The 12721-nt window shown below is 43.3% G+C and overlaps 1 protein-coding gene across 3 annotated transcripts in view; it reads right to left on the reverse strand.

Annotated features, from left to right (window-relative positions):
- Positions 1-12721, reverse strand: part of appl1 (adaptor protein, phosphotyrosine interaction, PH domain and leucine zipper containing 1) — an 84184-nt gene that overhangs the window by 39205 nt on the left and 32258 nt on the right. For all 3 annotated transcript variants that reach the window (XM_068051696.1, XM_068051695.1, XM_068051694.1), the window contains 5 exons: positions 12521-12579; positions 12100-12246; positions 8019-8101; positions 7052-7210; positions 4637-4825 (listed from right to left, as the gene is read on the reverse strand). In XM_068051696.1, coding sequence (XP_067907797.1) covers positions 4637-4825; positions 7052-7210; positions 8019-8101; positions 12100-12246; positions 12521-12579 — 637 coding nt within the window. The remainder of the gene's footprint in view (positions 1-4636; positions 4826-7051; positions 7211-8018; positions 8102-12099; positions 12247-12520; positions 12580-12721) is intronic.

Raw genomic sequence — 12721 nt, forward strand, 5'->3', positions numbered from 1 at the left:
CATATCCCCATCCTCAACCATGGTGGAACCCTGCACATGAAAGCAGGAGACAAGGTTAGCTAGGTGTTTGCAGGAAACTTCAGCCAAAAGGTCTGAGTGGACAATCCTACTTGGCCTCCTCTCAAGATCTCCACCATCATAAACACCAGTATCCAGAAAAATCAGTTCACTAAACAGGACACTAAGATGCAGCTCAGTCCCTTGGACTCAGCAAAAACCATGGACTTTGACAACCTCCTGACTATAGTGCTAAAGACCTGTGCACCAGAGTGAGCTGCACCTTTAGTCAAAATCTACCAGTACAGCTTAGATTAGATTAGATTAGAGATACAGCACTGAAACAGGCCCTTCGGCCCACTGAGTCTGTGCCGAACATCAACCACCCATTTATACTAATCCTACACTAATCCCATATTCCCAACAAACATCCCCACCTGTCCCTATATTTCCCTACCACCTACCTATACGAGTGACAATTTATAATGGCCAATTTACCTATCAACCTGCAAGTCTTTTGGCTTGTGGGAGGAAACCGGAGCACCCGGAGAAAACCCACGCAGACACAGGGAGAACTTGCAAACTCCATACAGGCAGACCCCGGAATCGAACCCGGGTCCCTGGAGCTGTGAGTCTGCGGTGCTAACCACTGCGCCACTGTGCCGCCCGGCACAGCTATTGCATTGATATCTAACTAACAACGTGGAAGATTGTGACAAAAACCAGGATAAATCTAAACAAGCCAATTAATACCCTTTAAGCCTCTCTCATCCCCAGTAAAGTAAAGAAGGAAGGAATCATCAATAGTGCACTCAATTGTTTTCACAAAAGAGAGGGAAGAAGCACACATCGTAGTTAAGGAGGAGTATGAAATATTGGATGGGATAAACAGTGATGGAGGAAATATTAAGGTGTTTAGTATCCTTGAAAGTGGATAAACCACCAGGCCCAGATGAAATGTAACCCAGGCTGCTAAGGGAAGAAAGGGAAGAAACAACAGATGCTCTATCATTTTCCAATCCTCTCTGGTTACAGGCATGGTGCCAGAGGACTGGAGGATTACTAATCTTGTACCATTGTTTAAAAGGTAGGAAGGGATAGCCCGAGCAATTATGGGCCAGTCAGCCTAATCACGGTGGTGGCCAAGTTATTAGGAAAAACAGAGAGGGTATAAGTCATCATTTAGAGGGGCAGGGATTAATCAAGGACAGTCAGCATGGACTAGTTAAGGGAAGGTCATGTCTGACTAACTTGATTGAGTTTTTTGAGGAATTAACCAGGAGGGTCAATGAAAGTAGTGCGCTTGATGCAATCGCCATTGATTTTAGCAAGGCTTTTGACAAAGTCCCAGATGGCAGGCTGATCAGTAAATTAAATGCTCACGGTATCCAGAGGAAAGTGACAAGTTGGATCCAAAATTAGCTCAGTGACAGTAAGCAAAGGGTTGTGGTCGACAAGTGTATCCAGTGGAGTTCCGTAGTGCTCAGGATTGGGTCCCTTGCTGTTCGTGGTATACATCAATGATTTAGACTTAATGTAGGGGGCATGATTAAGAAGTTTGCAGATGATACAAAAATTGACCATGCAGTTGATCATGAGGAAGTAAGCTGTAGACTGCAGGAAGACATCAATGGACTAGTCAGGTGGGCGGAAAAGTGGCAAATGGAATTCAATACAGAGAAATGTAAGGTAATGTATTTGGGGAGGACAAACAAGCTGAGGGAATACACAATAAGTGGTAAGATTCTGAAATGTGTAGAGGAAACAAAGAACATTAGAGTGTATGTCTACAGATCCCTGAAGATAGTAGGGCAGGTAGATAAAGTGGTCAAGAAGGTATATGACATAGTTTCCTTTACTGGCCGAGGCCTAGAGTATAAGAGCAGGGGGGGTTATGCTAGAACTGTATAAAACACTAGTTCGACCCACAGCCAGAGCATTACATACAGTTCTGGCCACCGCATTACAGAAGGAACGTGATCACACTAGAGAGGGTACAGAGAAGATTTACGAGGCTGTTGCCAGGAATGGAGATTTTTGGCTATGGGGAAAGATTGTATAAGCTGGCTCTGTTTTCCGTGGATAAAGGCTCAAGGGAGATTTAATTGATGTGTATAAAATTATGAGTGGCCTAGATCAAGTAGATAGGAAGGACCTCTTTCCATTAGCAGAGAGGTCAACCATCGGGGTACAGATTTAAAGTAACTGGTGGAAGGATTAGATGGGAGTTGGAGTTTTCATCCAGAGGGTGGAGAGGGTCTGGAACTCACTGCCTGCAAGAGTGACAGAGGCAGAAACCCTGATCATACTTTAAAAAAACATTTGGAGATGCTCTTGAGGTGCCGTAGCCTAAAGGGCTGGGGATGAAGAGCTGCAAGGTGGGATTAGACTGGATAGCTCTTTTTCAGCCAGCACGGATGCAATGCACTGAATAGCCTCTTTCTGTGCCGTAAATCTTTCTATTTTTCTATTTAAGTGTCACCTATCCACCAATAACTTTCTCAGTTGGGATTCAGCCAGAAGCACTCTGCTGCAAACCTCATCACAGCTCTAAACTGCACACGGGAAAAACAGCTGAATACCAGAGGTATCCTTTGATATCAAGATAACATTCAACAAAGTATGGCACTAAGGAGTGCTGGCAAAATGGAGGTCAATGGGAGTCAGGAAGTAAACGTTTCAGTGGCTGCAATGATATTTGACTGCAAAGGAAGATGGTCGTGACAATTGTAGACTAATTATTGCAAACTCAGGACATTGCTGAAGTGGTTCTTCAGGAAAGCGTCCCAGGCCCAACCATAACTACTTAGTCAATGATCTTCCCTTTGTCATTATGCCAGGGATAGGACTGTTCGCTGATTATTCCAGTATTCAGCTCCATTCACAGATCTTCCAATAGCAGCTTGACATCCTATAGCAGAGACCTAGATAACATTTAGGATTAGGCTGGCAAGGGCCAGGCAACATTTATGGCACATAAATTGCAGGTAATTACTACCTTGAACAAGAGAAAGCCCAGCAATTTTTCCCCCGTCAATGTTACCACTCTCACCGCATCCCACCAACAAAGGGGTAATTCTATTACCCTCAAAATACTCTAGTATTCCTTCATGTGTTACTTTGTCAAAAGCTTTCCTAAAGTCTGTGTACTACATTCGCTGCATTTTCCCTATCTACTACGTATGATGCCTCCTTAAAGAATTCTGTGAAGCATGTCAAGCACCACTGTCCCTATGATGGCTATTTCTGACCATTTCCTATTGAGATAAGTGACAATTTCATAGTTGATTAAAAGCTCTTGTTACGGTCAAGTGAGAAGGGATCGAAGGGCTTCCCTCTACTTGTTTGACCACAAGAGGCTTAAATCTTCTTTAAACTGGATGTACTGGTCAATTCAGTAGATGTTTAATTATTTACTTGCTATGATCATAATAAGAACCAATCGGACAGGTTTTCTTGAGTGTAACAAAGAGGTTAACTTTATTGTACCTAAACTGAAGTACTAAAAATAATAAACTACACAGCAACTTTCACTCAGAGACAGAGAGAGACAGAGAGAGACAGAGAGAGACAGAGAGAGACAGAGAGAGACCTCTACTTGTGTCCACATGTCAGAATCCAGATGCTTTCCTTGCTGCTGCAGAGAAACACAAGCTTAAAACCACAAATGGGGAGGAGCTTGTCACATGACTGTCACTCAGTGATTCAAGCATACTAGTTAGAGAGCGGGGGGGGGGCGCGGCAGGGAGCAGGGTGGGGGGGGGGGAAAGAGAAAGAGGGGTGGGGGGGTGTAGAAAGAGGGGTGGGGGGGGTGTAGAAAGAGGGGCGGGGGGGGTGTAGAAAGAGGGGCGGGGGGGGTGTAGAAAGAGGGGCGGGGGGGGGGGGGGGGGAAAAGAGGGCCGCCACTTGGGTCTTCACATGTCAGAATCCAGATGCTTCTCGTTGCTGCTGCAGAGAGACGCTAGCTTAAAACCACAGATTGGGAGGGGCTTGTCACATGACAGTCACTCAGTGATTCAAGCAGTATTTCCCCATGCTAAATGAAAAAGAACAAGCAGTTCCCTTAAACTTCCTGGGTCTTGGTTCTTGCTGGGATGAGCACACATTTGGTTTCTCTCCTCACAGGCCTTGCAATGTAGGATACAGTGTTGCAAATTAGGTGGCCATCTTTAGCTGCTTGCAAAGTCATCTTTTATCTGTTCTTTTTTTTTTAATTTCTTATAAGAAATCTAAATTCAGGACTCCAGTTAGTGGATTAAAGAAAATTATCATTCAACAAAGCACATTGGCGTGACACTCAAAATAAAATCCCTACACAGATAGATATTCAGATAACTGACCTGTAATGAAACTGAATTACTTGATCCCACCTTTGAAAAATGGATACTACAATGGCCACTCACCAGTCCTCCAGCACACATCCGCACTCAAAAGTCCTCAAATATAACTGCTAGAGCCTCTGCAATTTCTTCCCTCGTCTGGATCATATTAGTCCCCAGTGCTTTGTCTTCCTTTTAGCTTAACTAATGTAGTTACCATTTTCCAAAATATGTACAAAAATCTGTAAGATGCAGGACTATATATTGCTTGAAGACTTAAGCAATAAGTTAGACTGGTCACTGATTTGGATAATACTTACTTTTTCCCATCAAAGGCAGTGATTTGAAAGCAGTATCTTCGGTCCTCACAATCCACAGCCATAACAGTGCAGTTGTCCAAATCCATGACAAGACCTCCTGCAACATCCCCTCGAGCTTGCCGCATCATGTTCCCACCCTGGGTAAAGTAATAATGTCTTTCCCAGGTAGATGATACTAATCTGGTTTTACTGGAACCCAAATAAGACAGATTATTAAAAGCAGAACTGTCTATTGCGTTGTATTTTTCTAACATTAGTATGACACAATATTGACACTACCACAGATTAAGAAAATTACAGCACAGGAACAGGCCCTTTGGCCCTCCAAGTCTGCGCCGATCCAGATCCTCCAGCTAAACATGTCACAAAGAACAAAGAAAATTACAGCACAGGAACAGGCCCTTCAGAACAGAACTAACTTCACAAAGGTCATTTCTGGGGCTGCAAGCTTCAATGGACCACAGTTGTTTCACCTCTAACTGTTTTCAAGGCTAATTTTAGGAAAAAAACACCCTAATTGAAATAATGCGAATAGAGTTTGCCACTTGAAAGACCTTAATGCACTGAATTAGCTATAATGCCACTTTTACATTGTATAAAGCTTCATATAGACTGGACAAATCAAATTGGCAAAAGGTAATTTTATTTTTATTTAGAGATACAGCACTGAAACAGGCCCTTCGGCCCACCGAGTCTGTGCTGACCAACAACCACCCATTTATACTAACCCTACAGTAATCCCATATTCCCTACCACCTACCTACACTAGGGGCAATTTACAATGGCCTATCAACCTGCAAGTCTTTGGCTATGGGAGGAAACCGGAGCACCTGGCGAAAACCCACGCGGTCACAGGGTGAACTTGCAAACTCCGCACAGGCAGTACCCAGAATTGAACCCGGGTCCCTGGAGCTGTGAGGCTGCGGTGCTAACCACTGTGCCGCCCAATCTGGAAGATGAGTTTGTAGAATGTTTTTGCAACAGATTCCTGGTACAATATGTTGTGGAACCAACTAGGGGAGAAGCTATTTTAGATCTAGTATTGTGCAATGAAGCAGGGTTAATTATTAATTTCATCGCAAAAGATCCGCTGGGAAAAAGTGATCATAATTCAATTAAATTCCATATTAGGTTTGAAAATGACATACTCCAGTCACAAACAAGAATCATAAACAAAGCCAATTACAAAGGTATAAGAGGAGAGCTGGCTAAGGTTGATTGGGAAAATAGACTAAATGGTATGGCAGTAAATAAACTGTGGACAACATTTAAAGAAACAATTCAAAATGTTCAATAAAAATATATTCCACTACAAAACAAAAACCCAGCAAGAAAGATCCATCCATGGCTTACTAGGGAAGTTAAGGCTAGTATTAGATTAAAAGAGGCTTATAATGTTGCAAAGAATGGTAGTAAGCCTGAGGATTGGGAGTGTTTTAAACACCAAAGGAAGACCAAGAACATGTTAAAAAGGGGAAATAATAGAATATGACAATAAACAAGCCAAGAATATAAAAACAGATTGTTAGAGCTTTTACAAGTATATAAAAAGGAGGAAAGTAGCTAAAGGAAACATTGGTCCCTTAGAGGCAAAACCAGGAGAAATTATCATGGGGAATGACGAAATGGCAGAGATGTTGAACAAATTTTTTGTGTCTGTCTTCACAGTAGAAGACACAAATTACATACAAGAAATAGAGGATAACCAAGGGACTAACCAGAGTCCTTGAGGAACTTAAGATAATTAATATAAGCCAAGAAAAAGTATTGGAGAAACTTAAGGGACTAAACGCTGACAAATCCCCAGGACCTGATAGCCTACAGCCTATGGTTCTAAAAGAGATAGCTGCAGAGATAATGGATGCGTTGGTTATGATTTTCCTAAATTCCCTAGATTCTAGAATGGTCCCAGCAGATTAGAAGCTGGCAAATGTTAAACCACTATTCAAGAAAGGAGGAAGAGAGAAGAGAAGGAACTACAGGCCAGTTAGCCTGACATCAGTCATTGGGTAAATGCTGGAATCCATTATTAAGGAAGTCTTAACAAAATCATGGTATGATCAGAAAAAGTCAACACGGTTTTACAAAAGGGAAATCACTTTTGACAAATTTATTAGAGTTTTTTGAGGATGCAACTGGTAGGGTAAATAAAGGGGAACCAGTAGCTGTAGCATACCTGGATTTCTAAAAGGCATTCGATAAAGTGCCACACAAAGGTTAATACGCAAGATAAGGGCTTATGGAGTTGGGGAAATATATTAGCATGGCTAGAGGATTGGTTAACAGGACAGGAAGCAAAGAGTAGTGACAAACGGGGCATTTTCAAGTTGGCATATGTATAATAGCTTCACAAATGGCAACTGTTCATTCTTGAGAACACAAAGAAAAATCCCATGATAATTCTTTGGCACTTACTTTCTTGTATTCATATAACCAGTTTTTCTAGTTAGATTTCTGTTGATGTTGAATATTTTAGTGTCTGGGTCAGGCAGATACAATGAATCACTGACTGCTTCCAGGTCCTGAATGGTCTGATGCATGGTTTCCAGTTCAGTCTCCATTTCCCTACGGACACTAGAACAGGGACAAATAGACTATTATTTCACAAATATTTTAACCATGGAAGCTTTAAATGGTGAGGCCTGTATCTAATACCATTCACTACAATTATTCACAATAATCCATACCATGCCACTGGTTTTTAGTAGTCCTATTTTGTATTAAAACCCAGGTCACTGAGAAAATCAAACCTTATTTTGGATTGATAAATGATACATATTAAATGTGCTAAGATAGTTGTTAAAAAGATTTTCCAGAAATAATTTGCTCAATAATGTTTCAAATGTGTATTATCCAAACCATGTAAGCATCACAAAGATCTAAATGCGGTTACTTTCTCCAGACACAATGAAAGGAAAATCTACTTTTTTTACTTCTTTCTCCTCTCCTTGTTAGTGCATGGCTTCAAAGATGCCAACTGCCCTCTGGAACACACCAAATGACCATTCATGCATGAACAGTGACATGTTTTTTGACAGTCAAGGTAATCACAATCTAGCCCAATCCACACAGGGGTCATTGGATAGTGATCAGGGACGAAAGCCTAACTGAGTCCGAGAGAGATTGAGATTAACGAGTTCAGTGCAAAAAAAAGCCTTGTCAATATCGCTCAGCTATTCACCGTATTAACCAGCAGGGAGTTTTGCAAATTTAATTTTCACATGGCAAATACAGAGCTGAATTATTACAATGTCCTTTTAAGTAATTCAAACAGAACTTTTACTAGTCAACTGGAAGGGACATAGAAATATTAAGATTGGTCAAGTTACAGGAGGAATGTAATTTGCAACTGAAGTAGTTGCAAAGGCCAAGTATTACTTACCCTTGCACACTGGCGCCAATATTTATCAGAAATTCTTCCAACTGTTGAGTCATGTGTTCAGAACCCATCTTAAAGAAGTTTATCTGAAAGATACCAATTATTATTATAATTGTAATTAAAAATATCTAAGGAAAAACATCCAGTCACACATCTGTATGATTCTTTGTTTTATGGCAGTATTAGCATCTTGAAACAAGAACTTTACACTGTCCTTTCATCCTGGACCTGACTCAAATCTATCCTGGACAAATGGAGGAATGTCTTTTTTTTTATTCATTCATGGGATGTGGGCATCGCTGGCTAGGCCAGAATTTATTGCCCATCCCTAATTGCCCTTGAGAAGGTGGTGGTGAGCTGCCTTCTTGAACCGCTTCAGTCCATTTGGGGTAGGTATACCCACAGTGCTGTTAGGGAGTTCCAGGATTTTGACCCAGCGACAATGAAGGAATGGCGATATAGTTCCAAGTCAGGATGGTGTGTGACTTAGAGGGGAACTTGCAGGTGGTGGTGTTCCCATGCATTTGCTGCCCTTGTCCTTCTAGTTGGTAGAGTGCACGGATTTGGAAGGTGCTGTCTAAGGAGCCTTGGTGAATGCTGCAGTGCATCTTGTAGATGGTACACACTGCTGCCACTGTGTGTCGGTGGTAGAGGGAGTGAATGTTTGTAGATGGGGTGCCAATCAAGCGGGCTGCTTTGTCCTGGATGGGTCGAGCCTCTTGACTGTTGTTGGAGCTGCACCCATCCAGGCAAGTGGAGAGTATTTCATCGCACTCTTCACTTGTGCCTTGTAGATGGTGGACAGGCTTTGGGGAGTCAGGAGGTGAGTTACTCGCCTCATAATTCCTAGCCTCTGACCTGCTCTTGTATTTATATGGCTACTCCAGTTCAGTTTCTGGTCAATGGTAGCCCCTAGGATGTTGATGTGGGGAATACAGTGATGGTAGTACCATTGAATGTCAAGGGGAGATGGTTAGATTCTCTCTTGTTGGAGATGGTCATTGTTTAGCACTTGTGCGGCGTGAATGTTACTTGCCACTTATCAGTCCAAGCCTGGATATTGTCCAGGTCTTGCTGCATTTCTACACAGACCTTCCATCACTTTACTGATGATTGAGAGTAGGCTGATGGGGCAGTAATTGGCCGGGTTGGACTTGTCCTGCTTTTTGTGTACAGGACATACCTGGGCAATTTTCCACATTGCAGGGTAGATGCCAGTGTTGTAACTGTACTGGAACAGCTTGGCTAGGGGTGCAGCAAGTACTGGAGCACAGGTCTTCAGTACTATTGCCAGAATATTGTCATGGCCCATAGCTTTTTCAGTATCCAGTGCCTTCAGTCGTTTCTTGATATCACGCGGAGTGAATTGAATTCGCTGAAGTCTGGCATCTGTGTTGCTGGGGACTTCAGGAGGAGGTCGAGATACATCATCAAGGCGGCACTTCTGGCTGAAGATTATTGCAAATGACTCAGCCTTATCTTTCGCACTGATAATGATGGGGAGCCCAGCACTGAGGATGGGGATATTTGTGGAGCCACCTCCTCCAGTTAGTTGTTTAATTGTCCACCACCATACATGGCTGGATGTGGCAGGATTGCAGAGCTTAGATCTGATCCGTTGGTTATGGGATCGCTTAGCTCTATCGCATGCTGATTACGCAGTTTGGCACGCAGATAGTCCTGTGTTGTAGCTTCACCAGGTTGACACCTCATTTTGAGGTATGCCTGGTGCTGCTCCTGGCATGCCCTCCTGTACTCTTCATTGAACCAGGGTTGGTCTCCTGGTTTGATGGTAATGGTAGAGTGGGGGATATGCCGGGCCATGAGGCTACAGATTGTAGTTGAGTATAATTCTGCTGCTGCTGAGGGCCCACAGCCTCATGGATGCCCAGTTTTGCATTGCTAGATCTGTTCAAAATCTATCCCATTTAGCACGGTGGTAATGCCACACAACACGATGGAGGGTATCCTCAACGTGAAGGCGGGACTTCGTCTCCACAAGGACTATGCGGTGGTGACTCCTACCAATGCTGTCATGGACAGATGCATCTGCGGCAGGCAGATTGGTGATGACGGGATCAAGTGTTTTCCCCTCTTGTTGGTTCCCTCACCACCTGCCGAATATATCTAGCAGATATGTCCTTTAGGACTCGGCCAGCTCGGTCAGTAGTGGTGCTACCGAGCCACTCTTGGTGATGGACATTGAAGTCCCCCACCCAGAGTACATTTTGTGCCCTCGCCACCCTCAGTGTTTCCTTCAAGTGCTGTTCAACATGGAGGAGTACGGACTCATCAGCTGAGGGAGGGCGGTAGGTGGTAATCAGCAGGAGGTTTCCTTGTCCATGTTTGATCTGATGCCATGAGACTTCATGGGGTCCAGAGTCGATGTTGAGAACTCCCAGGGCAACTCCCTCCCTACTGTATACCACTGTGCCATCACCTCTGGTGGGTCTGTTCTGCCGGTGGGGCAGGACATACTCGGGGATGGTGATGGCAGCGTCTGGGACATTGTCTGTAAGGTATGATTCCGTGAGTATGACTATGTCAGGCTGTTGCTTGACTAGACTGTGGGACAGCTCTCCCAACTTTGGCACAAGCCCCCAGATGTTATTCAGGAGGACTTTGCAGGGTCGACAGGGCTGATTTTGCCGTTTCCGTTCCAGTATCTAGGTCGATGCCGGGTGGTCCGTCCGGTTTTATTCCTTTTTATTGACTTCGTAGTGGTTAGATGTAACTGAGTGGCTTGCTCAACAATGGTTTCATGGCAATCATTAGACTAGATTTTAAATCCAGATTTATTAATTGAATTCAAATTCCGCCTTCTGCTGTGGTGGGATTTGAACCCATGTCCCCAGAGCAAAACCCTGGGTCTCTGGGTTACTAGTCCAGTGACAATACCACTACGCCACCGCCTCCCTCCATTTATTGCTAGTACTGAGTTGTACATAAAATCAAGCGGCCCTGCTGTATGCTATCCCAAGGCATGAATCTAGCCATGATTATTGACCAAAATTACTAATTTTACTCCAGTTAGCAAGGTACAGAGAAGGATGTTCTTGACTCTGCAACTAAAGAATGCCATTAGCACAGCGTAGAAGAGCTTAAACTTCTGTCTCCTGCTATACCTGACCCAGAAGTACTCAATTGTGACATGAGGTGTCAAAAGCATGACTGTTCTGTCCTAGGGCTGAACTTTATCAGTGCGCCGAAGTTCGCGAGGCACACTCTCATGGCGGCATGCATCCCACGCAGATGTGCCGTCCGAGCCCCCGCGATATTACGTGCGGAGGATCATTTAAATAAGAGGCGGAGCTGTCACACCAGATGATATAGAGGGGGAGGCTGCCACGTCCCGGGCAACGGAGCCATTTTTAAAGGGCTTTAAACCCCTCAGTAAAATTTTAATGTTTAAAATTGCACAATTGTTAAATTTTAAATAAAAAATTGTGATGGAGGCCCCTCCCCAAACCCCCAATAGTCATTTCATTGCCTGAATTGCCTTTTTCAAATACCCGAACTTCCCCCCCCACCCTTCAATCTTTTGCACTTCAAACCCTTCCCACCATCCCCACATCCAAAAAGTGCTTTCCCTGTTCCTCCAACCCTCTCACCCGTAAAATTTTATTCCTCCTCCCTACCCACCAGGTTCTTGACTCGGAACTCCCTATGGAGTTCCGAAGGTGCACGAAGGCCGAAAAATCGACGTGGGACGGCGGCCACCTGCAGATAAGTTAATTTACAATTCATTAGCGTTCTTTTTAATACAGAAATGAAGGGCCCGCTAGCTGGTGGCAGGGGGGGCCGCACCAAGGTTCCCCCGCCACCAGCAATATGTGGCGGGCCCTCCTTGACGTCGCAGGTCGAGGCTGGCCTCTCCCTGCAGAATTTTACCAGCTCCCGCACCACGACGTTGAGGAGCCGGTAAAATTCAGCCCCATGTGCATTGACTCGCCTTAATTGCATTTTTTAAGGGAAAGCACAGTATTGGGATTTTATTTGGAAAGTTAGCAACTTAAATAGGAATAAGTATGAAAAGAATGGTTTTAATTTTATGGAATTCCCGCTGTGTGCTGTACCAACAGACCTGTGCTTGCATATAACCTAGAAGAGGTTCTAGCAGTGCAATCTTTTTCTTGTACTGTAATGTGTTCAGTGCACAAAAATAGTGCATCATGGTCTGATGCTGCTTCTTTCTGGATGTGTACAGATCTTCAGTTGCCTCGATTCTTATCTGTTTGGAAAAAATATTTTAAAAAGCCTCATTTAATTTTTTAACTTTTAACATATTTACTAGACACAGATTGGACTGTATTAACTGTACTGAATAGAGTTCTTTTAAATCCTACTGGTACACTGCATTACAGTTGGCATAGTCAGACTTCATAACAATGTTTTCCAATTAGTTATCTTAAGAATATAAAAATATGGCTGCCATAAATGATGCAGTTGAACGTAGAAAAATATATTTTCTTTATGGAATGGAAAACCAAAGCTATTACTCGAACCTTGTCATTTTCCTTCCGTTTGGACAGTCTACTGTATTTGTTAATAGCCATGTCATGATCTGTGGGACAGACAAATAGATCAGGATATTTCAGTTTCATATGTATACAGATATATGCACACACATGATACAACAGAAGGTGGTAAATAAAGAAATTAAAGTTAAAAGTCTCATTCCATTTCATATTTGTGTTTCAATCAAG

Source organism: Heterodontus francisci, chromosome 19 (assembly GCF_036365525.1).
Source record: "Heterodontus francisci isolate sHetFra1 chromosome 19, sHetFra1.hap1, whole genome shotgun sequence".
In the NCBI taxonomy this organism is placed as follows: Eukaryota; Metazoa; Chordata; class Chondrichthyes; order Heterodontiformes; family Heterodontidae; genus Heterodontus; species Heterodontus francisci.